Source organism: Manihot esculenta, chromosome 2 (assembly GCF_001659605.2).
Source record: "Manihot esculenta cultivar AM560-2 chromosome 2, M.esculenta_v8, whole genome shotgun sequence".
Taxonomy (NCBI): domain Eukaryota; kingdom Viridiplantae; phylum Streptophyta; class Magnoliopsida; order Malpighiales; family Euphorbiaceae; genus Manihot; species Manihot esculenta.
In genome coordinates this window covers 3,432,824-3,457,522 of record NC_035162.2, presented here as the reverse complement: position 1 = coordinate 3,457,522, position 24,699 = coordinate 3,432,824, and the positions used below count along the sequence as shown (strand labels likewise).

At 34.2% G+C, this 24,699-nt stretch overlaps 5 protein-coding genes across 7 annotated transcripts; 2 read left to right on the top strand and 3 right to left on the bottom strand.

Annotated features, from left to right (window-relative positions):
* Positions 1-521: 521 nt before the first annotated feature.
* On the top strand, positions 522-3,583 carry LOC110609412 (deSI-like protein At4g17486). 3 transcript variants are annotated; one of them, XM_021748969.2, is made up of 6 exons: positions 522-683; positions 788-841; positions 1,026-1,255; positions 2,080-2,367; positions 2,714-2,800; positions 3,055-3,583. In XM_021748969.2, exons 3-6 carry the CDS (start codon positions 1,084-1,086, stop codon positions 3,198-3,200), a joined length of 693 nt encoding a protein of 230 aa, XP_021604661.1. In that variant the 5' UTR covers positions 522-683; positions 788-841; positions 1,026-1,083; the 3' UTR covers positions 3,201-3,583. The 3 variants fall into 3 exon arrangements, with proteins under 3 accessions (XP_021604661.1, XP_021604660.1, XP_021604662.1); XM_021748968.2 differs by having other exon boundaries at positions 1,008-1,255; XM_021748970.2 differs by having other exon boundaries at positions 523-683; positions 1,008-1,255; positions 2,720-2,800.
* A 1,885-nt stretch (positions 3,584-5,468) lies between these two features.
* Positions 5,469-8,740, bottom strand: LOC110609409 (phosphatidylglycerophosphate phosphatase PTPMT1). The gene is made up of 6 exons (XM_021748965.2): positions 8,055-8,740; positions 7,045-7,167; positions 6,641-6,734; positions 6,451-6,533; positions 6,283-6,372; positions 5,469-5,953 (listed from the first exon to the last, which is right to left on the bottom strand). Exons 1-6 carry the CDS (start codon positions 8,274-8,276, stop codon positions 5,564-5,566), a joined length of 1,002 nt encoding a protein of 333 aa, XP_021604657.1. The 5' UTR covers positions 8,277-8,740; the 3' UTR covers positions 5,469-5,563.
* A 625-nt stretch (positions 8,741-9,365) lies between these two features.
* On the bottom strand, positions 9,366-14,126 carry LOC110609406 (pentatricopeptide repeat-containing protein At5g47360). The gene is made up of 2 exons (XM_021748960.2): positions 12,208-14,126; positions 9,366-9,630 (listed from the first exon to the last, which is right to left on the bottom strand). The coding sequence occupies exon 1, from the start codon at positions 13,935-13,937 to the stop codon at positions 12,513-12,515; it is 1,425 nt and encodes a 474-aa protein (XP_021604652.1). The 5' UTR covers positions 13,938-14,126; the 3' UTR covers positions 9,366-9,630; positions 12,208-12,512.
* Positions 14,127-17,101: 2,975 nt separating this feature from the next.
* Positions 17,102-19,592, top strand: LOC110609411. Its single transcript, XM_043954498.1, has one exon. The coding sequence runs from the start codon at positions 17,699-17,701 to the stop codon at positions 19,397-19,399; it is 1,701 nt and encodes a 566-aa protein (XP_043810433.1). The 5' UTR covers positions 17,102-17,698; the 3' UTR covers positions 19,400-19,592.
* A 2,178-nt stretch (positions 19,593-21,770) lies between these two features.
* On the bottom strand, positions 21,771-23,839 carry LOC110610192 (homeobox-leucine zipper protein HAT4). The gene is made up of 4 exons (XM_021750076.2): positions 23,479-23,839; positions 22,774-23,084; positions 22,554-22,633; positions 21,771-22,453 (listed from the first exon to the last, which is right to left on the bottom strand). The coding sequence occupies exons 1-4, from the start codon at positions 23,624-23,626 to the stop codon at positions 22,126-22,128; spliced, it is 867 nt and encodes a 288-aa protein (XP_021605768.1). The 5' UTR covers positions 23,627-23,839; the 3' UTR covers positions 21,771-22,125.
* Between the last annotated feature and the right edge of the window lie 860 nt (positions 23,840-24,699).

Genomic DNA, 24,699 nt, shown 5'->3' with positions numbered 1-24,699 from the left:
TACAATTAGCTCATTTTCATTATCTCAGCATAAATAATTCTTTTTTTGAAAAAAAAATATTAAATATTCCGCTTGACAGATAACCTCCAAGTAAGTTTTTTTCTACCTGGAAATTGAATCTTAGCATTTACGGGTAGATAATCTTATGTGTTTGCAGTGAAGGATAATTGATTAATGATGGTTAACAAGGCCTTAGTTAAACTAACCACAGTCAGTGGTCAATTAACAATAGTAATAATAACAAAAACAATAAAAAATTAGTATTTTCTATAATTACTTTATTTAAATATAAAATATAATTAGTTTATAGAAATTTATAACATGGTATTTATTTTTTTGTAATTTAATTATATCATATAAAAATATATCACATGAATGAGAAAATAGTAATATAAGGTTTAATAATTTTTATAAAAATAAATACCTATAGCATATAATATAAATTTTCTTCAAAGTTTAATTTGTTTTCATGAAGTAATTTTACTTAATTAAAGCCATATTAGATATAAAGCTGCTTAAAGATTAATGATGAAAGGTTCACTTTATTTACAGAAGCCCTTTGAGTTCATGTCAGCCTCTTTTCCCCTTTCTAACATTACAGCAAAAAGTTCTTCAATTCCCTATTTGCTCACCGATCTGAGACCTCAGTTTCAGATTATATACTAAAAAGAAGAAAATCCCTAGTAAGTTTTTGTTTTCTTTCCTCGGGCCATCTACATATCTATAAAGTTTCTATCTTCGTTTTTTTTTTCTCCTATTTATCTCTAATTTTTGCGAATTTTATCAGTTGTAGGGTTTCTAGCTTCGATTTTTCGGTGATTCTCTTACTCCAACTTTGTTGGTAAGGTTAATTCTGCTGTATTCCTCCGTTTGTTTCCCGAGAAAATGCACGATTACAATAGCGAGAATGATAATGTGTTTTTATCTTAGCTTTTCTAGTCTCATATTGGCGTGCTTTGAACCTGCAGTTTACTTGTTTTTTCAATTATCTTTTAAAATTTTTTTAGAGGTTTTTGGTGTTTAAGATGGTGAGCTTCTGATAAAGAATTGGGGCGGAATTGAAGAACTGTTGATTGGGGAACAATGCGGTTGTTTCCGTTGAACTCCAGCGCCAGTTCGAGTTCAAGCTTGGACAAGGAGCAGAGTAATGGTGTGAGCAATCGCGCGAGGTTGTATCTAAACGTTTATGATCTTACGCCTGTAAATAACTACCTTTACTGGTTTGGCCTTGGGATCTTCCATTCCGGCATCGAAGGTGATGTACTGATATATTTTGTGTTTTTTATGGTGTTGATGCTAGAATTCTTTTTTCTCCCATGCTTTATTGTAAATAATTTTGTGTTGTCTAGTTTAGTTTTTGTAGTTGGGGACATAAGATGGTTAGTGTAAAGACTAGTTTATTACATGATATGGTGCTTTTTTCTTTGGTTGCTGTTGAAAGTTTAAAGGGAAACATCTGCTAGATGTGTAAATAATTGGAAAATCTTACGGAAGGCATATTAAGAGAATAAGAAGCAGAATATGAAACTGAACAGGTTCTGGTTTAATTAAAAGTGTCTCTAAAGTGCACAAAAAAAAAGAAGTAAAAATAACAATGTAGCTTTCTAGATCAAAGATTAGTTTCATCCATGAATAGTTCTATGAAATAATAGGCTCCTTAAAGTAGTTTCTTGGAGAAGTCCTATTATCCCAAATATTGAGACTAGAAGCCATGATAGATTGCTCATGAGAACAAAATGGTTTGTCCAGAATGGCTTCTTTGGACTTAGCTAAAAGAGGAGAAGAAAAATGAAGCATTTCTTTTGCTTTTGCATAGACACAGACAAAGTAAGTTTGAGCCTTCTTTATTATATTCTGTAAACATGGGAGAATATCATCATATCCAACTCTCAGGAAGCAAGATAATAATCTATGCCTTAATGGAGATTAATCTTTGCTGATCATCATAAATGTTCACTTCCACTTCACTCTCTCATTTATCAGCGTATGTCTACTTCCATTTGAGCTTCATTTGCTCTGGCCTTTTTATTTGCCCTTTTTCTGTTGCATTAACATTTTGTATGCGTGATCTATAATTAGTTTATGGTATGGAGTTTGGCTTTGGAGCCCATGAGTACCCTACCAGTGGGGTATTTGAGGTGGAACCAAGAAGTTGTCCAGGCTTCATCTTCCGACGGTCACTGTTACTGGGCAGCACCAACTTGTCCTGTTCGGAAGTTCGGTCATTCATGGAGCATCTTTCTGCAAAATATCACGGGGACACTTATCATTTGATTGCTAAGAATTGCAACCACTTTACTGACGAAGTCTGTGTGCAATTAACAGGAAAGCATATTCCTGGATGGATAAATCGCATGGCACGAGTAGGTGAGTTGGATGTTTTTATTACATGAGAAGTTACCATACGCTTTGCTGAGAAACATCTAATTTAATACATTGAATATCCCATTTAGCAAATTTGAAATGTTTTCCATTGTGGGATTAGAATGTTTTCCATTGTGGGATTAGATTTTCAACTTAGATCTAGGTTTGCCTGGCTCTCTGTCTGTATGAATTACCTTTTTTTGTAATGTTATTTCTTTCTTACTATTTTAGATTTTAAGAAAGCCAATAACTGTAGCCAGTGCAGAATTTTTATGAAATGGCTTATTTGGTGATGTTGAATGGTCTGGTAGCAGGCATTTTTATCTGATTAAGGAGATCTTTTTTCAAGTTTCAGGTTCTTTCTGTAATTGTCTGCTACCAGAAAGCATTCAGATAACAGCAGTTAGACATCTTCCTGATCATCCAGCATACTCAGGTGAATTTGTGCTGTTAATTTTGTTTTCTGAGACTTATTGTTTCAGAGTTTTGTCAAATTTTCTCCCTTCTTATGGTTACAAGAGAATATCTTTTTAGATGGACTGTTCAAGAAAATGAAACCTGCATGAATAAATTGTTATATTCTGTGAGAAGATTGATTATGCATCCATTGATATCTTAATTGATATTTTGCAGAATAGAACAAATAGAAATCTACTTGCTTATTACCTCGATTATATTTTGCCAATGCAGATGATGATGGGTTAGAATCTATTGTATCATCTGTCTCAGCAGAGAGCGCAGGAGAGGATTCAGATCATCATCTCCTCACTATACCTAACGGTGATGTTGCTTTTTTAAAGGAAAAACCAGTGAGGCTAGCAAGGGACCTCATGTAGAATTTCCCTGCAATTCCTATTCTTCCTATCTGGGATCTTTCTGTTGTTTGTGCTCTTTAGGTGTATGACCTTCAGTGTATCAGTGAGCATGCGTTTGGACTAACTAATTTAATCCTATTAGTGTTTATTTCTCAGTACAGTGTTCTTGCCCAAGACTTCTCTGATGCCTCCACCTTTCTTTCTATCCTTTTCTTTTCCCCCGTCCTCCCTCTAGGAAGATGTATGATTTTACTTGCGCATGGTCGTGTATCTAATAGTTATGCAAGTCATAGTATATAAATTGTTCTGGCTAGATGATAGATGCTATCAAATTCAAAAATCTCGTGTATTTGTAATTCATGGATTGTGAATGTTGGAGATTCCAAGAAAGAAATTTAGTTCTATTCTCGGCTGTTTGTCTTCATAATTTTCTGAATTAAGAGTCAGGATGAAGCAGTACTTGTCAGGATATGATTGCAACTGAAATTATTATTCCATTTATTAAGATGAGAAATGTTATAAACTTGGAAGATAAAGTTTAATTTAGTTTTTGTTATTTATAATATATTATTTATTGTTTTAAATGGAACAATAAAATAATAATTTAATTTTCTGTTTTACAAAATAAAAGCTTTTAGTTATTTTTAGTCTCTATTTCTTATGTGCGTGAAGACGTGCAGTGCATATCTTCAATTTTTATCATTATTATTTTTTTAAAAAAAAGCTAACCGAGCAATAAAATAGAAATTAGATTGTTGTCAAAATTATTTATATATGACATTTTCCGAGATAATCTTGTATCATTTAGTTGAAGGCAGGGCTAAATTTACTATTAATATCTAGACCGGAGAAAACGGGAAGACCCATTGGTAACATTCTTGGGCAAAACTTGAGGCAATCTCTTGTCTTCGTCCCCAAAATAATCCCCCTTTTATAGACTGTCCAATCCGAATTCCAACCCAACAATCACTCTAGAATCTAGATTAGCAAATTGGAGAGGGGAAAAAGAAAAGGAACTCACCAACAAATCACTCATGGTTACCAAGCCACACTCTTCATAGTAGGCAGCAGTCATTTTTTTGGGTTGGCCACAAGCTCCCTCCTTTCCGCTTTCGCTTTCTAATAAATAATAATCTTGTTTATCTAACTTGTTTTTCTTTGTTTGCCAGGGACGTTATCTAGAAAAGCGGATCCTGGTAGTAAAACTGAAATTGATACCAGTTGAGGGGAAAGAATAATTACTCACCCTCCATCCATTTACTTTTCATAAAAATTCTTATGTCAAGGTATATAAACATTTAATCTGAAAAAAAAAATTGTGGGACCTTTTATTTGCGAGATTATTTACTTTTTCATGTTGACCATTCTATTTATATCAGTTCTGGATCGTCCTTAGAATATTACAAGGAGTTATCTAGAGTATGGTTTCATTTGTTTTTGTGGATATTTGCATATTCCATATAAGGATTTACAGGTAACTGAGTGTAGCACAGCCTATACCCTTTGGTGTTGCGAGGAATGGACGCTGCCGGAATCCTGCAGGCCAGTGAGAACTGTTGCCATTCCATTTCCATATAGTCCTTATCATGCTGATAATAGTTTCGGCCTTGGTTTAACTTCGAGCCCTTCACAACCTTCATCACGTGCAGGAGGGCCAAGTTCTTGAAGATTCTGTTATGTGCACTGGGAAAGAAATTATCAGAAATGTTCTTAACAAGAAAAGAATAGCGAAGAGTCTCCCCTAAGAACTGGATTGGCCTTTACTCGCTCATTTCCATGACGCAACACAAAGCTTAAAACTGAGTACTGGATTGGTCTCCAGACCTTCAATGAAGGTGAAAAATTAATTTTGCAAATAAGTGGTGGGGCCATCTAGGAATATCCAGAAGTCATCGATCTTGGAGAATCAACAATCTGTTTGAAGGGATAGCACGCTGGGGTGCGAGACTTCTTCGAAGATCTACGAAGTGAAATCTGTACTTGGCACTGATCGCCTCAACCCTTTGGTTGCCACAGGCTTATTATTGGAATGTCATGATCAGTATTCCTTATAAAGCTCTTACCAGCGTTTCGTTTGAAAGCCAAGATTACTGATCAACCCCACAACTAGATGTTTTCCAGTATAATTGCATATGGGCAACTTGTTTACGGCAAATGATGAAGATACATGAGATCAAATTTCTCATGAACTGCACCAACATTTGATGAACCATGGTGACCATTCTTTTTTTTCTTTGAACTCGTGATTCAAGACGAGTACTCCTTTACAATGGGTTATGGAAACCAAGATTAAGCACCATATAATCACACATTATTCGTCATTTATATACGGATATGAAAATTAGATACGTAGCAGACCACTTGCATGCAATTTCAGAAGCCTCTCAATAAACATGGATGTCTACACTAATACCTCCCAAATGATTGGCCTCGATTGAACAGCAGCTATTCTTTGTACTTAATTGCTTTCCCAAAATCTTTTGGTGAGTCTGGCAGCGGAACCACAAACAGGATATCCTTGCCAATGCTGCCTGACCAGCAACCCGAACTCGATAGACCACATTTAGATCTGTCCATATCTCTCTTCTCACAGCATCTGATTCATGAGCAGGGTCATACCCGTCAAGATCTGAAGCTGTAACGACAACTACAGAACCATCATCAAAAGCCACAATATCCTGTGACGCTGCTGGCCTTGGGGTTTTCAAGATGAGATCAGTTGTGCTGCTGTAAGCACAATTTATCACCTTAAGGTTATAGTATTCCTGAACAGCCTGCAACAACGACTAATAGTTAGCAATCTTTAAGTAATATGGTACAAAAATTACGGTAACAATAAAATGGCAAGATTAACCCCATCCCCTCCCTTTCTATTTTTATCTTCTCTTCTTTTTTAATTTCACAGGAAAGTCATTGGATCTCTAAGCTGAAGTTAAAAATCAAGTTCAGAAGATCCCATCTATTGGTATGACCTATATGGTGTTCAATAACGTAATGTGCAAAGCAGACTAATCTCACCTTGAACATTTATTATGGGAACTGAACAGATTACTAAAATTCCTAACACTAAATTGCTTTGCCAGAAGTCTTGCCAAAAAAGTACCTGCCGCTGAGCAGATGCTAGAAGCACCCTTGGCCTGATTGACCTGACATAATCATATGCAGCATCAGGTGTCATCTGCTTGTGCTGCACCTGAATACAGGAAGTCTCAAAGGATGTCAATACTTGGCCACAGGTTATAACAGGGTTAAAGTCCATTTGAGTACTGACCAAGTAACATATAACAATGGTTGTACTGCGCCCCCTACCAGCCTTACAATGAACATATGTAGTCCATCCTTGCAGTACATTCTCTACACGAAAGATAGGAAACACCAGAATCACATGTAAGTACATTTTCCACTGCATAAAAATTTTTGCCCTTTCTGAAAAAATCTCATCACACACATAGCAAGCTTACCATGAATAAAATCGACAGCTAGGCAAATATCACTTAGGGATGGTGCAAAGCAGTAGTCTCTTGTAGGAATGACCAGATGATCAATGCCATGTGCCTAGCAATAATATTTGATAAGCTAATAAAAATTATATAAAATTTTAAGAACAGTGTAAAAGATGAAGCAAAACACATAGATTGATATGCCAGGATGCTTATAAAAGAACTTATACAAAAGTAAAATAATAATAATACATAATACATGTTTACATTGATTAAATTCATGAGAAGTGTAAGACATGGAGTGAGAAAAGCAAGAACTAGCTATGGTGATTTAAAAGTATAGATGACTTTTCATGTAAGATCCTGAAAAAAAGCATGCACCCACCCCACCCCAACACACACTAGGAACATGCAGAAGCACACACATGATATAGAGATGTTGGAACCAAGGTCTCATATGGCTCATTCAACGTGATCACTCCATGAACACCAAGCTCCTTTAGGCACGGAACATCTGTAGGGAATGGAACAGCACCTAACAATATAAACTGCAAAAGAACTCATCAGAATTAGGAAACAGTTTGACTGTCATAATAAGAGTAGCCAGGAAATTTTATTAGATTAGAGGTTCAACATGATGCAAAATAACCACCAAATCCTTGAGCTTCAAACAAACAAACCAACAGTGATATAATGCTGTGTTTTTTAACCACTTATGCACAAAAAAACACATCATGCAAAAAGGAACAGAGGAGACGAGAGTGACGGTAAAATATAGAAACAATAATATAGACATTCTCAGCAAAAAGCAAAGAAGATTTTCCTTTAATTGAAAGAATTACAAAAACTTCCAGTTAAAATTTAAAAACAAATCTAGGCTTGTTTTTTTGTTCCAAACCTTCATCCTAGGAATGCAAGCTTCCGGCAGTAATGGTAAGAATTTTAGGTTTGGATATTCTAATCAATACAAATCAAACTCCATAAGCATTTTACAGGTGGTATATAATTTTTTGGCTTTTGACATTATGAAGGGGACCATAAGTTGTTGTCCAATCAGTCTTATACAAAGGGATTGGTCAATTTGCACTTAAAAGAAAGCTCCACTAGAGCAAGAAATGCGAAAAAGCCTGACATTTACTGAATTCGCACTACTCGCATGATAGGATAAACATATTATGAGGAAAAGCATTTTGCTTCACATTCGAGTGACTCAGAAAACACGCATTGATTCATCATCCGTCGCCCACTTTTCTTCGCACAATGCACATAATCAGAAAGTGAAAAAAAAAAAAAAGATATATAACGTCAAAGTGAAAATCCAATTAACAATATCCACACATGCGATTGTTCCTAAAATACCACAATCATATGAAAAAATGCCACCATGCCACCAAAACCGTGCAATGCATACGAACGCCAGATGGAAAATTTATACCTGATCGATCCTATCCCACCAGCGGAACTCAGCCTGAATTTTGTTCCTAACAACATTGTAAAGTAAAGTCGGATAAAACAAAGCCCGTGCCCCTGCTCCGATGAAAACCCTCTTCGCGTCCCACGAAACAACGCCTTCGCTATTGCTGTTATTAGCTAATTCCACGCACGATATCTCCTCCCCTCTCTCCTCCTCACCACCCTTCAATTCTTCAATAATCATAATATCCTCAATAATCAAACAACAAACCAAATCACAACGCCACACAAATTGCACACCGAAAAGCCCTAATTGGAAGTATGAAATAGATATAGATATAGATATGCGTAAATGTTTACATAAATTGCGTATCAACAGATGAACAACGAAATCATTGACACCAACAAAACGGAAAACTTAAGAAATTGGCAGAATTGATAGACAAAGACTGAAAGTTATGCAGGGAAGACGAGAGGGAGAACAGAAGGAGAGATGAATTTGGAATAATTGATTGGTGATTTCCAGGAGAAATCACAGTCACCATGGTATTGACAGAATCTGATATGGAGAATTTTAGGAAACCCTAGCCAGATGATTAGTTGTTTAGGGATTGCATGGGATCTACTCCTACAGGTATTGAAAGAAGAGCGAGAAATGGGAAGGAAAGGGAAATGAAGGGACGAGAAATGTGAATGTGAAGGGCTAGGTGGGCATGGGAGAAAGTGACGTGGAGGAGTTGAAGGGAAGATGACACGTGGGGGTTGTGAAGGTTAATGTGCAATTACAGGGGAAAGTTGGAGCCGTTTATTGGAGATTTAATAATTACCATTGGATTGGTTGCCTTTTCTTTCAAATTAACATTGCCTTTCCACATGTATCCAGAAAATATAATTAATATGCTTAAATATAATAATATTTTATTTATATAAATTTACTTTTTAATATATTAAAAAATAAATTTAAATTATTATTAAAATAAAAAATTGTAGAAACAACTATTTTTATTAAACGAAGGGTGTATTTAAGTTTAATATATTTTATATTTAACATGCATTAAAAGGAATTTATGCTTATACAGATTGTTATAACTACAGTAGCATCGGTCTTCAAGACTAGGATAAGATGCTTACTATAAAAAGAAAAAGATAATTTATTGACTATTACGTTTAAATTTTATAATTATTAATACTCATACATTTAATATTTTTAGTATAGACTTCTACCCTCTTAATTTCTCATTTTAAAAAAAAATTATAATTATTAATTTTCTTTTCTAAATAATTACAAATCTACACATTTTTTATACATATAATAACTCGGTAATCTACTATATTAAAATTAATAACCTGAGATCTCTTGACTTGAGTATATTACATGAATTAGAGCAACAAAAGGGCTGTGGGAGCTTAAGCGTATTCTGAGAAATCAGAATGAGTCCAAGCTCCAATCCAATGTCTTGCTTCCAAAAAACAAAAAGAATCTCCCCTCTATTCAATAATGCAACCGCCCATTCTTTCAGAGCCAGGAAATACTGGTAGTGGTAGTGATGAAAGCGTTGTAGTTTCTGCTTAAACAGCATCAGCATAAGGGTCCCTTTCTGCCATAAACAAGCAGACATACTATTCCTTATAGTCGCAAATCAAAGTAAATAAATGAACAAACAATAATTTCACACCTGAAGATCCTATCAGAACATCACCCACTAGTACATTTCCATCAGGAGAACTGCTACACGCTCATCAACATTTACATTCCCCAATTTAAAATCAAGCAAATTACAAAATTCAATTCAACTAATTTTTCTTTCCCAATCTTATAATCATAATAAAAGACTTTATTTTTGTTTTCAACTTTAAAAAAAAAATCATTTTAAAAGAAATAAAATCCATATATAAGAGTGTAAAAATTAATTGAACTATTGCAAATTATTTATTCCAAACAGAGTGAAATCAACAGTGAAAAGATATGATATGACTTCCAAGAATATGATCCTCCATGAACATCATAATACAAATAAAGAACAAACAAAAAGAAAAAGGCAAAGTAGACATTGGAGGACCCAATTGAAGCGCACATCACATCCTGGAATATTTGTAGAAAATCCATTCAAGTAGCAACATGGCTATTGAGATTGTACTCTCTTAATTAACCCTCTTAAATGAACTTTTACAAGAAAAACAGCAACTAATATATTGTTGCATTCAGTTCAGTACAAATACAAATGTCTAACATGAAAACTATTTCACAATGGCAATTTGGCATTCAATTGAAGCATCCACAGTATCTCATCCAGCAAATGAAGCAAATATGCATAATACAACTTATCTACAGGACTATTACAATGTCACGAATTACAAATTCCCAAAAGTGCAGCAGCTTTAGTAAATTGAAAATGTATAACTGCTTTCACACGAAGCCTCTCCGGATCTATCCTTCTTAATGAAAAGGTGTGTTAGAATGAGTAATTCCAAGGATGAAAATACCAAAGGACCAGATCTCACAAACATTGAGAATCCTATGCCTTTTAACCTAACGAATTTTGAAAAGATCCATATACAAGAAAATCAAAACCAGGGACCATAAACATTTTCCATATTCCGAAACAAATACATTATTCCAAAAGCGATGGCTACATTATTCCTAATGAATATTTGATGGCATGCCTGCTCATGTAGAGTTTGATCATCATGGATGACTTGTTCACCTCCCTTTCTCTTGGTGCTTACCACTTACCAGGCACCAGGACTTAAGCACACAAGGCACACCAATTTGGCTACATTACTTCACTAAGGATTTCCAGAGCCCTACTAAATTTTTGGTCTGATCTCATTCATCAGAATGAAAAAGACAATACTTCACAAGTAATTAGAATCTAAACTTTCTCTCCTATATATGGAAATCATAGAGAGCACTGGTGCAAATCCTATAATGGTGTACATGTTTGTGAAATTAAAAAAAAAAAAAAATTAAAATCATTGCAGATGATTTGATTCAAACTGCGACACAGGTACTGCAGCAAGAAAGGATGAGCACTTGCTACATAAACACTAAATTTCAAATAACTCCAGGACCAATATTCCTTCCTATGAAGTCAATTTTTGCAGTTATAATACACACCTTACTTGTGGATGACTAACAGCAAACTTATAGTCAAAGGAACAAATAAATACCAAAGAAGAAAGAAGATGTTAACAGCTTCAAGGTGCCATCCATTGAAGTGAAGCTAAGGTTAAAATTGTTTAAAAAAAAAAAGTTTAATCTGTCTTCCCTTAATTTTGAAAGAAAATGGAAGAGTTAACACTGCAAATTACAAACTCTTTCGTGCAGTCATTATCAAGATGCAGCATAGTCAGGCTACAAATAATAGAAACGTTCTCCACATTTCAATATCAATTTAAAAGTTAAACCCACAAACTCAATAAGGTCTTGCTTTTTGGTTTGAATTAATTGATTTATAATGCTAAAGGAAACAAAAGCCAACAAATTAACAAAGCAGAAAAAAAAATGATATGTGCCGATTAAAGTTTGAGATTCCTCCTACTGCACAGACGATAGACACCTTACTGGCTGGTGAGAAATATAAAAACAAAAGGTAAATGTATTTAAAGGATCTTCCTTCCCATCCTCAGAATAGAAACTCTTTTTAAGTAAATTGCATATTCCCACTATATTTCTTTGAACCACTTTTGGGCTTTCTATAGCTGGAACTTTCACTTCACCAACATTCACTCATCCCTTTTCACCACTATGATAAACTCCAAAGCTGAGGATAATTTTCAAATGGATCAGTGCTTATACATTGAGATCTTAAAGTTTCAATTAATGTATCCTGAATGTCAACAGTGATGAGCCCCCCAGCCCAAGAACAGATTCACATTTTCTTCCTCACAGAAACTAGAAGAGAAATAGCTGCAACTGGAACATTTCACCAGATATATTATTTTGCATTCAATCAGATTGTAAGCAACCAGGGAAAAATAGCTTTACACATATGCCAAATGGCTAACATTATCTTGAAAACAAAATTAACTACAACCTCCTCAAAAGACAAAATGAAAAGCCATTTGCCATTTATTATAAGGCTGAAGTAACACCGCAATAAATTTTCAGCTTCAGCAACAATCCATTTACAATTTTGCAAGTAATTATCTAGTATCTAATTACCAATGTATACCTGCTGGGAAAGAATCACATGAACTGCAGCTGGCCCATGACACAGATTTTTATTCTGGAATCAAGAGTACTCTCAAATTCGTCTCAAGTAAACAGCGAGTGATGACTGCCAAAGTTCACTTCCAAAGTCCCACAATATAAAATGGAACAAAATAAGGTGCAACATCAATATTTTCAAAAATTAATACTCTTTAATATCATAATTTCTTCCCACTTCAGAGAATCGATGATTAAGTATAGAATATTCTACTCTAGTATATCCAATAAGGGTCTCGAAAGAAAGTAAAATTCATCTTTTGTTGTGCATTACATTCCAATGTTAGCCAAATCAACAGCTAGCTCCTTATCCCCAGATTTCTTCAGGTGTTCAACTGCTTCATCAACATAAGGAGGTTTTAGAGGTATTCTTTTTTCAAGCATTGTCCTTGCAAGCTTTGCAGCTTCTGCTGAGTAGCCTTGTTGATAAAGACCAACTAAAAGAATAGAATAGATATCAGAATCAATGGTAGGCAAGCATCCTATCATCTCAGTTTCTTCATATAAGCAGTACCCATCAAGCACCCGGTTTTTTAAGCAGAGCTCCTTAATCATGACACTGCATGCCAAACCATCAGGTTTCACTCCGCTAACTAGAATCCTCCTAAAGAGTTTCTCTGCCTCTTCAATTTTCTTAATCCTTATCAAACACACAACGAGAGAACTATAGCAATCACTGTATGAAACACTACCTCCTATGACAACTCTATCAATCAACTTATAGGCCTCCTCTAGATGGCCTTCCACACAAAGACCTTTGAGCAAAGTACTAACTGTGACACGATTTGGAGCACAACCAAAAGCCTCCATTCTATCCAAAACTGCAAATGCATCCATTGTCCTACCCTTCTCACATAAACCCTGCACCAAAGAGGTGTAAGTAAGAATATTTGGACTACAATCCCCACCCTCCTTCTCCATCTCCCCTAACAACTCCAATGCCCTCTCCACACTCCCAAACCTACAAATACCATCAATAAGTGTTGAATATGCCACCACATTAGGCGCACAACCATGGGCCTTCATAACTTTAAACAAACTATAAGCCTCATTCAGCTTGCCTACATCGCAAAACCCTTTAAGCATAGACATATGTGTGACCATATCCGGATAAAGATCAATCAAACCCATCTCTCCCATCAGTTTTTGAGCCATATTCATATCGCCCTTATCACAAAACAACTTAATGACAATGTTATAGGCATTAGTATCCGCCCGTATATCAAATTCTGGCATTTTCCTCAGTAACACGAGGGCCTCGTCTGCAAGCCTACCCTCTTTACACAAATTCAAAACGACCTTAAATGTCTTAACATTAACCAGACAATTCCGTACCTTAAAAGTCTGGACTAAATCCAGAACAACTCGTGGATTTTGCTTAATCTTAAACAGTTGACAAGCTTTACCATACATAAAAGAACTATGCCTATAATTTGATTGATAACCAGCCCAGATAAAAAATCGAAGACCAATTTGAGAATCGTTTCGGGAGCATTTGTTTAAGACCTCATTGACACACGCGGCATCCAATTTAGCTTTGATCGAATTCAGAGCTCTCTCAGCGTTTTCCGGATTCCTCTGCAAAAGGGCGTAAATTTTATCTGGCAAAGAAGCGGTGAAGTGTGAAGCGGAAACTTTGGGGATTATGGGTGTGACAGAGAGCGAGAAAAATCGAGTGAATGAAGATCTGGACATGGGTTTAAAGTGATTCGGCGGCTTCGGATTGAAAAATAAAAATCTGCGACCCTAAACTTACAACAAAGGAACAAAAATGGCAGTACCTGGAAACATTAGATGGGGAGAAAGAAAGCAGTCCGATTGCGAGTCCCCAGCCCGAACTCGGAGTAGTTTGGCCGAGTCAGCACTCGGCACCATACCTTTTCTTTTTTCAGATGGAGCAGCACCATGACATATTAGCACAGTAAGAAACCATTTTCACGGGCCTGGGTACTGGCGCAGCCCGGCCCAACAAAGCCCACATTAACTATAAATAATAATAAGAGGTAATGATAAAAAAAAACTCATACTTTTTCTAATTTTGTAATTGCACTCATTTTTTTATGATTTATTAATTAAATTTCATATTTTTATATTTATTTCAATTATATTCTGATATTAGATTTATATTCTGACATTAAATTTTTAGTTAGAATTAAAAAATTATCACTATCATCTAATCTGCCATTTTCATGTCAGTTAAATTCAGATACAGATAGTTACAATTAAAGTATAATTTAATTGGTAAATTTTTAAAATTTAGGGGTAATCATAAATTTTAAAAAAGTTAGAAAATTTTTTATTATTTTTTTAAAAATTAAAATTAGTAATATTAAAAAATAATTTTTAATATTATTATAATTTTTTTAATTTTATTAATGATTTAGTATATTAATTTTATTTTAATTTAATTCACACTAATAATAATATTATTATAATTTAAAAAAATACATAATTAATAATATAATTAAAAGGAAAAAATATTATTTTAAAATATATATTAAAAAATAATTATAACTATTTTATTATTTTATATTCTTAAAAATATATTATCCGAAATATAATTTTAAATTAATTTTATATTTCACACTAAAATTTTAAACAATTCATCTCATTTAACACTAATTTATGCATTAAACGGTTGTCGTAAGTATTCACCACCACCTCATATTTTCTATTTTATGGATATAATCAATTACAATACACTTCTATTTTTTTATCGCATCATATATTATAAAATATAATTAATATATATTATTAACCTGTTTTTAAACTATAAGGATAATTAATATAAATTCAAAAAAATAAAGATATGGATTAATTTAGATTAAATTAAAATAAATTAATATACTAAATCATTCATAAAATTAAGAAATTTATAATAATATTATTAATGTAAATTATTTTTTTAATATTATAAATTTTAATTTTAAAAAAATAATTAAAAAAACTCTAACTTTTGAAAAATTATAATTGTACCTAATATTTAATAATTTACTAATTAAATTTAATCTTTTAAGTTATAATTAATTGTACTCTAAATTTTAGTGATGTCGTAGAATGATGGAATAAAGGCGTATTAAATAACGTGACAATTCCATTAATTTCGAACGAAAAATTTAAGAGTAGAATATAATTAGAATAAATATAAAAATGTGAATTTAATTAGTGAATCATAAAAAAAATAAAGTGAAATTATAAAAATAGGAAAATGATGAGTTTTGTTATCGTTAATTCTAATAATAATAATTATTATTATTATCATTTTTACTAAAAATTATGTAAATTTTCATATTTTTATTTGAGTGAAATTAAGGAGAGTATGTGCTGGTATAAGTATTAGTTTTTTAATCATTTATGAAATGTGTGAAAATATTATCTCCATCCACAATACTTGTAGTTTTTTTAAAAAAAATTATATCAATTATATGTCATTTTGAGAATTTTAAGTTAATATTAATTTTTATTTTCCATTTATATAGTCTCTTTAATTCTCCGTTATTTAATACTAATATATGAAAAAAAAATAATCATCAAGAGAATACTTAGATAAATTATTATACTTTTATAGAATTAAAACTATTAATAAATTTTATTTTATTTATTTTAATATTTTTTTTTACTTTTAATTTATATTAATCAACATGTAGTTGTATACTTTATATAACATCAGCATACATAAATGAAATCATAAAATGAAAAGATATTATGAAATTAAGAATGTCCAAACCCCATATGGACATTTTTCAAATAAAGAGTGAAAGTCAAAAAGTAAACAATGCCATGAATGAATGAGCAGGAAAAACATTACTCCAAATGCTTTGCGACTTTTTTCAAGTTTGATATATTTAAGGTGAAAGGGTAGGCAGAAGTGCTTCTTTCCTTTGGCAAATTAAAAAAAAAAAAAAAGGCTGGAATCTGATCCATTGTCTGGAAACCTTTGCAATGTAGATAACTTTCGGCCACAATTTTGAGAAAAATAAAGATTGTCTTAGTTATCAATCTAGTTCATTTAATGAGGATTATGATCTTTTAAGGTTTTCTTTCTTTCTTTATTTATTTAGAGGAAGAAGCTGCAAGCCAAAGTCTTACAAATTAGTCATAATCTTCCATGTCAGTCAACCAAAACGCACTCTTCTTCAACGGACAGATAGCTTCCAGGAGGGATTTTATATATTTCTTTACTTCAACCATAGAGAGAATCTTGGCCAGTCTCTGTTGCTGGGGAAAGAAATTTATTAATATATTTTCTTATTTATGCTTAATTTATAATCCATTTCTGGGGCATAAAACACAGAGATTAAAGGGCAGAAATTCTTCTCAGTTTTTGGATTAGAAGAATCGAATAATATATTTGGTTCAAGTTTTGGAATTTTACCTCATCATGAGAATATATTAGGATTTTTTTAAAAAGAATATTAGATGCTTTTACTCATGGAAAGAAACCCATTCAACATTAGAAGAACAAAATTTAAAAAAAAAATTGTTAATAAATAATTAAATGAACAGTCCTAATATTCCAACCTTGCATATGATGAAGAAATGACTAGAGTTAAGTAAATGGAAAGAAGATTGTCAAGGAGGGAAGACAAAGGAAAGCATTCCCCTGCAAAGTTGCAAACAAACATTACCTTCTCGTATTTGATGACCTCCACAAAAAAGCTAGCGTGCAGAGTCCAAAAGAAGAATCCTCCTTCTCAGCATCCACGCAACCTATTTGCCCCCCACTTTATATCCACATTTCCCACAATACCCTCTTTCAATATTCCTCCAGTTGCTCTGATGCCTCTCCAATTTGATTGCCCAATCCTTTCTTCTTATATTTTTCACCATTGTCATAAAAATTAGAAACGGAATTGTTGAATACTAACAAAAGTTTACCATAATTGGACCACTGTTACAAAAAATCACTTGCTTTTTTTCCTGCTATCTGACAATCCTGATACAAAGTGAGCAAGCATGCATGTAAATGCATGAAGCCAAGTCATTTAGATTCAGAAAAGCCTTGCCCTTGCCTACTTTCAGATTGTGGTCACCAATTAAAGCAATGTTAAAACTAGTTTTGCATAAAACTCCAGTGGTCTGGTATCAATTAGGGCAGCCTAGAGAGTTCTAAGAACATCTCATCTCCATCAAATACCAAACCACTTTCCCAAGAAGAAAAAGGAAAAAAGGAAAAGGACACAAGGAACAATGTGAGTCAATAAAATTCCATTCAGTAAATAGAATTTAGAATTAGATTTAGGTTTAGATTTAGAGAGAGAATAAAGAACCCTCCAATGGTGTCATCTGCAAACAAGCGTTAAAAGCATACCAATGCAAAGCTTCAAGTTTGTTCTCATCTCCCCAAAACTTTTATTTTTTCTCCTTTGCTTAACCCTCAAGTCTTCTCTTCCCTTCTTCTTCTTCTTCTTTAACATCCAAAAATAATCACCAAAAGTTCTTCTCTTGCCTCTTCAATGGAGGAAACAAACTACAACACCAAATACCAACAACAAAACCAAGCAACTAACCCAAGTAAGTTTTACTCTCATTTCCTCTACAAAGCTCTTGTAGTGACCATCTTCTTAGTCATACTCCTACTTTTCCCTTCACAAGCTCCTGAATTCATCAACCAAACACTAAACACTAGAGGCTGGGAGTTTCTCCACCTTATTTTTGTTGGTATAGCCGTTTCTTATGGCCTGTTTAGCCGAAGAAATGACGAAGCTGAAAAGGATAATAACAACCTCTCAAAATTTGATAATGCTCAATCTTATGTCTCTAGATTCCTTCAGGTTTCTTCAGTTTTCGATGATGAAGCTGACAGCCCTTCAAGGTCTGATGGCAGCACCATCCAAACATGGAATAATCAGTGCTACAGGAATGAACCTGTGGTTGTTGTAGCTGACGAAAATTCTGTTCTTAATCAAGAACAGAGAGGTGCCAGTTCAAGAATCGGTGAAAAACCACTTTTGTTGCCTGTTAGGAGCTTAAAGTCGCGTGTTTTGGAAGCAGATGGTAATGAAACTAGTAAGGAATCTTCTTCTTCTGGTGTTTTTGCTTCTATTAGTAGGTCTAGTTCTAATTTGGGTTCTAAAAGAATTTCGAGCAATTCAGTTAAAAGCAGAAATGGGGAATTTGGTAGCTCGCATCATCAAGATTTGGAGGAGAAGCTGAAGGATAATGTGGTCCTTCCTTCTCCAATTCCATGGAGATCAAGATCTGGAAGAATGGAAATGAAAGAAACAAAAGAAGAAGATGACAGTCCTCATATGTATGCTCCATTTCCGTCCATGGAAGAACCCGAATTCAATAAGTCTTTCAGGTCCAAAGTTTCTCGATCAACACGGCCCAATTCAACAAATTCTTCCCCCAAATTGTCCCCCTCTCCTTCTTTATCTTCACCGAGAAAGCTCTCACCTTCACCTTCTTTCGCAGCCGAGGCAGAAGGCAAAAGTGCAGAGGATTTTGTCAGGAAGAAGAGCTTTTACAGGTCCCCTCCAACCCCTCCTCCTCCACCACCACCCCTGCCACAATTGATCCGAAAAACACAGTCAATGAAACCGAGTTCCGGTGCCACTAATGGTGGGGACAAGATTTTGGGGGAGAAAGATTTGAAACGAAGTTATACAAGCCAGACAAAAGAATTGAATAGAGGCGGTGGCTTCTCAATCCCAACATCAGTTCGGACAACAAGAAACCAAGATTCCTATCCAGGGAAAGAATTTGATGATATGATCAATACCAAGTCAGAGAAAAGATTCAATGAAGGAAGAAAGACTGTAGGATTTGATCAGTCATCATTCAAGACAGAGAGACTGAATCGAGACAGAGTCACATTCATGTCACAGCCATCTTTCAGGGAGTATCCAAAGGAAGAGAATGAAGAGTTCGTGGAAAAATTGGTGTCGGAATCAGAAGAGGACTTGGAAACTGAGGACGAAGATGACGATGACATTGTGGGAAATTGTTTTGTTTCAGGCACAGGCACAGGCACTGGCACTGCAGCTAGTTCAAACAATGAAGAAGCTGCTTCTTCAACTGCAAGTGATGGAGGGCCTGATGTTGACAAGAAAGCTGATGAATTCATAGCCAAATTCAGAGAGCAAATCCGGCTTCAAAGGATAGAGTCTATCAAGAGATCGAGTGGACAAATAAGTAGAAAGGCTTCAAGGTAATCTTAACAGGATGGATTAATTCGGATTGGTGATCAAAAAACTTTTGCTCATCTCATTTTTATGCTTATAATTTTACTTGGTTTCAAGAATCTTAGGACATAATTTCACAGTGGACAAGAATTGCTCGGTATACAATGTTTTCTTCTTCTTGTGGGTTGGCATTATTAAAATGAATAGATGTTGTTTCGTGAAATCCCACTTGATTTTTGTGCAAATTGATTCTGTGACCCATTAATCTTAAATTTATTTAAAACATTAAAACTATTATGAAGATAATTTCCAAATACAAACCTGTAATGTTGATGAACTTTGCACTGGTTGCATGCTAATGGTACATCAATTATTAATTCTCATGTATTGTTCAAAAGATTATGTTGTGGGAACCAATGTGATTGCTTATTCATTTAGAGCTCAAGAAAATCTGGGAAAACATTTCTGGTTCATGTGCTGAAGCAGATGGGTCTGAGCTCCCAAAAAAGAAGAGGAAGCATAGAAAAACATGAACAAATTATTATAAATGCAATTTGATTTATTATTTCCCTCTCTTTTGCATGGCTAGCTAACCATATTTTAACGAACCCCTCCAGAGCATTTAACTGATAATATTCACCAACAAGTGAAATTGTTCTCACGTTTGCACGACAGATGATGAAAAAATGATAAATTAATTGGGACAAACATTTCACATAATGATTCAAGAATTTTTCTTTTGAATACTGGGTAAATATTTTGTAATAATTACGAGTTATTTTACCCTTCTTTTGTGTCAGAATATCATAAATTAATCCACTGCACTCGGTGCAGAGAAATGCTACGACCTGCAATGAGGGAAATAGGCTTGCTTCCTGCACCTGCAGACTGAACAATGAAACTTTAGGCTGCACTTCTTTTTCTTTTTTTTTTCTTCTTTTTATGAAGAATTATTTTTGTCATTAGCTCAAAGGCTTGCTGGGCATGAAGGGAAAATATTAATGGCCCAATCATTTAGATATGGTGGTGGGCTTTGCTTGGTTTCTTCTCAATCTTCACTTCACAGCATGAGGAAGGTTTCCCATTTACTAGTTAGGAATACAAACTAGACCGTAATTATTAGAATATTTATTTCTCAGTAGGAGCCCCAACCCCAGTCCATCATGAGTGGCTGCTGACCCGATTCAGAAGCTTTTCTGGCACTGACTGCTGTGGGTTTCTGTTTTTTCATGACACTGCAATCATGGCGAATCATAAATGCTGGTCGACTAATAATTTTATTATCAAACTCTCTTTTTTAAAAAAAAAATAATATTGTTTATGCGTAACTGTGTATTCTAGGTGGGATGTAAATGTTTAACTGATCAGAGGTGACGGGACAGATGGCTTCATCCAAATAGATGGAGTTTAATCAACTTTTTATGAATGTTGTCTTGCTAGAATGAGCTAACTACAGGATGATCATCAACTTGTTGACCTACCTTATGTCTTTCCATCTACAGTAACATTAAGCTTTTAGGTTCTTGTCATTTTGATGTTAACTTTCATCATAGGATAAATTTACATATATTAATTCTTGAAAATATAATTTTATATATATATATATATAAACATTACAATTTATGTAATTATCATAATATTTTTTATTTGTTTTATATTTATAAATAATTTATTAATATATTAAACTTTATTTGAATATAAAAATTTTATAATTAATATATAATATTATCCTAATAAAAATAAAATCTTATTAATCATATGAAGATAAAAAAATTATAAAATTAGAAATTATTCAAAAAGTTTATCAAAGAGATAACTATTAGTTGAGTGAGAAAATTAAACCAAATACCCTCCAAGTTTTGTTGATCTCATTCCAATGTTGAAATCTCATGAGCCACAAAGTTTTGTTCTCATTTCTAACGTTACTGATGCTAATAATGATGCATATCACCCGCACAATTATCGTATTATTTGGCAGAAATTTCTTCATTACTATTTGCTTGATTTGGTAATAGGGAGAGAGAGAACTTGAAAACCAAGGTGGCGTGATGGAGAACTTGCGTTTTGATTGAGGGGTTGAGAAATCAAACGGAAAAAAAGTAGAAACATGTCAAAGTTTTACTCGGAAATTCTTAGCTCGATCCAGTAAGTATAAAATTTCGACAACTACCAGGTTTATGTCTTAATTAGGTTTTCCACACTTCATACCTGAGCAGACAGAGAAAAAAAAATTAAGGATTCATTTAATTTTATCCAACATGATCATTGCAAATACTTCTAACCCACGCCCAGAAATTAGGGAGTAAAACTTCCCACCATAACCAGCCACCACCAAGAGCTTGCAAGAAACAATGAGAGAGATTCTCAATTCTCACACCATCACAAGAGTCTAGAATACCACTTTGCTTGACTTAAATCAGTTAAAATATAATTTAATTAGAGATTGATTTGCACTTTACATATCCAAATTAATTAGTAACTAATTAGCACTAAAAAAAAGATTAAACTAATATGTCAAACCCTTGCTCAACGAGATTGATGATGGGTCAATAATACAAAACATGGAGACCCACCAAATCACCCTCCACAACCACCATATCTTAGACCTATGACTTTTAACACAAGAAATATGCATGAGCTACGCTATTACAGCTGCTTCTTGCCCCCTTCGCACAGTACACATCCCGGCAACTTTTTTTTTTTCCCTTCCGATGTCATGTCCCAATGACCAAAATGTCCTTCTTTATGGTTCTTAATCACGACCGAGGACGCAGGGCATCAAACGGAGCTGCAGCTGGGGCCCACGGGTTGATGGGGATGGGCCTGTGGTGGAGAGTGGGGCCCATGTGTGGGTGGGGCCGAGGATTGACGGTTGATGATGCGGATGGTGGGACAGCAACACGCTCACATGAAGGGCACATGGTGAGGGTGGTGGGTGGGGTCATTTGCATGTAGAACTGTGGGGAGAGTTTCAGTGCTCTCAGTTCCTGAACTTCCTTTTGCAACCGTCTGTTTTCTTCGGTTAGATTCTCACAGCATCTCTTCAAGAACTCACAGTCAACCTCAGTCTGCTTCAACTTGGTCCTGTAAAAGAATTTCCCATTCCAACACGTAAATAAAAGCTATACACTATTAAAAATGGCAGATTTAAACAAATTATTCAACAGATAGAATGTTATCTCACCTTGCCCTTCTGTTCTGAAACCACACCTCTACTTGTCTAGGTCTCAGGCCCAGCTGCTTAGCCAATGCCAACTTCTGCTTCTGTAAAAGGCAAAAACCACAAGTCCATTAGTTTAATCACCAAATCACCCCTAGAAGATGCTAATCCAATCTAGATTTTCTTTTTCTGTTTCATTGTTTGTTTGCTGAGAAAACCTAGCAAAGAGGGAAAAGAAACTTACGGGATTGAGAGTGTTGTGCTCTTTGAAGCTCTCTTCAAGGATAGCAGACTGATCCTTGGAGAGCCTGAGCTTCTTTCTTGAGGTATCGCCATCTTCTTCATCGCTGATTCCACGAGAACAATCTCTCTCCATGTCTTGATCATCTCCATTCCCTTCCCTCTCGCTTCTCTTTCCACTTACACTCGATACCGTACTGTTCGGGGATGAGACACCCGCTTCATCCTCGCAATCAGCTGTTGATGGCAGCCGGTTCACGTCAATTCCTCGCAGAAAGGACCTCGTGTCGGCACGGCATGAATCAGAGTTTGGATCTGCATGCGAGAAATGGGTCAGAATAAACGTTACTTGAATTTAAGGGGCGCGGATCTAGAGAACATAGAGAGGGTTTTGTGTACAAAGGAATAAAGGTGAACTGAAAAGGATTGACAAAAGGCCATATATTTAAATTGTAAAAGGGATTTAACCCGGAAAAAGCACAGAGAAAAAAGAACGCTTATTTTAAGTTGTTTGAAAAGAAAAAACAAAAGAGAAGAATTTTCAAAGCATAAAAAGCTTTATCCTCTGTTTGTTTCTCGAGAAAGTGTAGTTGAGAAATGAAAAAAACTCGAAAATAGTTTGTGGAGGTAAAAGCAAGCGTAGATCTGAAACTTGACGCCATGCAGATCTAGAACTCCCCCCTAAAGGATGGAGGAAATAAAATCATACCTGAAGAAGGAAGGCTTAAGGTGTCATTCCATGAAGGCCTTTGAGAAGATGGGACAAGGGAAGGCATGAGATTGAGCTGCAAAGAATGGTAATTTTGAGGAAAACTCAAGCTTAAGCTCAAACCCAAATCTTCTTTCTCAACCGTCATTTTCCTGGTTTACCAACAAGAAGCTAAGAAAACAGGTAGTAATAAATGTTATTACACGAGTAGAGGTATATCCGAGAAAGAGTTGGTTGTTTGTGTGCAGCAAGGAAAGAAAGAAAAGAAGGCAGAGATATGAAGGATCTGCGGTTTGGGTTGAAAGAGAGAAGGGTGGGTTTTGGAGGAGAGGGGCGTGGGAGATTATATAGAAAGAAGAAAGAAATTGGGGAGGAGGCGTGTGTATAAGTTTCAATCATGACATGGTGTCAGGAGGCCAATTATCTCAATCATGGCCTTTGCCTCCCCATATAATAATAATAATAATAATAATAATACTCAACTCTAGTTACTTTCTTTTCCTTACCTCTCCAGTATCCTCCCTCTTTCGTCCTTCCTAAACTCTACTGTTTAACCATGGTAAATTTAAGAGCTTTGAATATTGACATAAAAATGATATGTAATTTAACAATTATTTTTAATTTTTTAATTAATATTTACCTTTATCGAATTGTAATTAAAATTTAAGAATCTAAAAAAATACATAAGAATTATGAGTTTAAAATATAAATATTATTAATTAATTTTTAATTAAAATTGTTACTTTTTAAAAAATAACTTATTTACTTTTAAATAAGTTAGTTACTTCCCTTTATTTTAAAGATATATCTTTTTTAAATTCTCAAAAAGTTAAAAAAATATGCAAACTAAATAAGTTGAATTGTATCAGCTTCCTAAAAATTTAAAATTTATTAATTAATTTAATTCTAACCAAATAAAATTTAAATATTTTAGATATTAAATAGATGATGGACTAATTAGTAAAAAAAAACCATGTATGGAAGTTACTTTTTCCTACAATAAATTATTAACATTTTTAACTTTTTCAACTTTTCATTAATAGTATAATTAAAGTGACATGCACCCCATGGATTTCCTAAGATCTTTGTCCCTTGTTCAAATTCAAGTGCCATCATATCTTCAATAACATCATTCATTTAAGAAGGAACTAACTCAATGTAATAAAGATGCACGCCAAAAATACATGCTTTATTGTCTTATTATAAGTTTTTTAAAGGAAA

Excerpts from the sequence above, each read along its gene's own strand:
- LOC110609411 (XM_043954498.1), top strand. The coding sequence starts at position 17,699 with ATGGAGGAAACAAACTACAACACCAAATACCAACAACAAAACCAAGCA.
- LOC110610192 (XM_021750076.2), bottom strand. The coding sequence starts at position 23,626 with ATGACGGTTGAGAAAGAAGATTTGGGTTTGAGCTTAAGCTTGAGTTTT. Across the intron at positions 23,085-23,478 it reads CTTAAGCCTTCCTTCTTCAG|ATCCAAACTCTGATTCATGC; the intron begins GTATGATTTTAT and ends TCTCGCATGCAG. Across the intron at positions 22,634-22,773 it reads AGCACAACACTCTCAATCCC|AAGCAGAAGTTGGCATTGGC; the intron begins GTAAGTTTCTTT and ends TGCCTTTTACAG.
- LOC110609406 (XM_021748960.2), bottom strand. The coding sequence starts at position 13,937 with ATGTCCAGATCTTCATTCACTCGATTTTTCTCGCTCTCTGTCACACCC.
- LOC110609412 (XM_021748969.2), top strand. The coding sequence starts at position 1,084 with ATGCGGTTGTTTCCGTTGAACTCCAGCGCCAGTTCGAGTTCAAGCTTG. Across the intron at positions 2,368-2,713 it reads AAATCGCATGGCACGAGTAG|TTTCAGGTTCTTTCTGTAAT; the intron begins GTGAGTTGGATG and ends TCTTTTTTCAAG. Across the intron at positions 2,801-3,054 it reads TGATCATCCAGCATACTCAG|ATGATGATGGGTTAGAATCT; the intron begins GTGAATTTGTGC and ends TTGCCAATGCAG.
- LOC110609409 (XM_021748965.2), bottom strand. The coding sequence starts at position 8,276 with ATGATTATTGAAGAATTGAAGGGTGGTGAGGAGGAGAGAGGGGAGGAG. Across the intron at positions 7,168-8,054 it reads GGTGGGATAGGATCGATCAG|TTTATATTGTTAGGTGCTGT; the intron begins GTATAAATTTTC and ends GTTCTTTTGCAG. Across the intron at positions 6,534-6,640 it reads AGCTGTCGATTTTATTCATG|AGAATGTACTGCAAGGATGG; the intron begins GTAAGCTTGCTA and ends TCTTTCGTGTAG.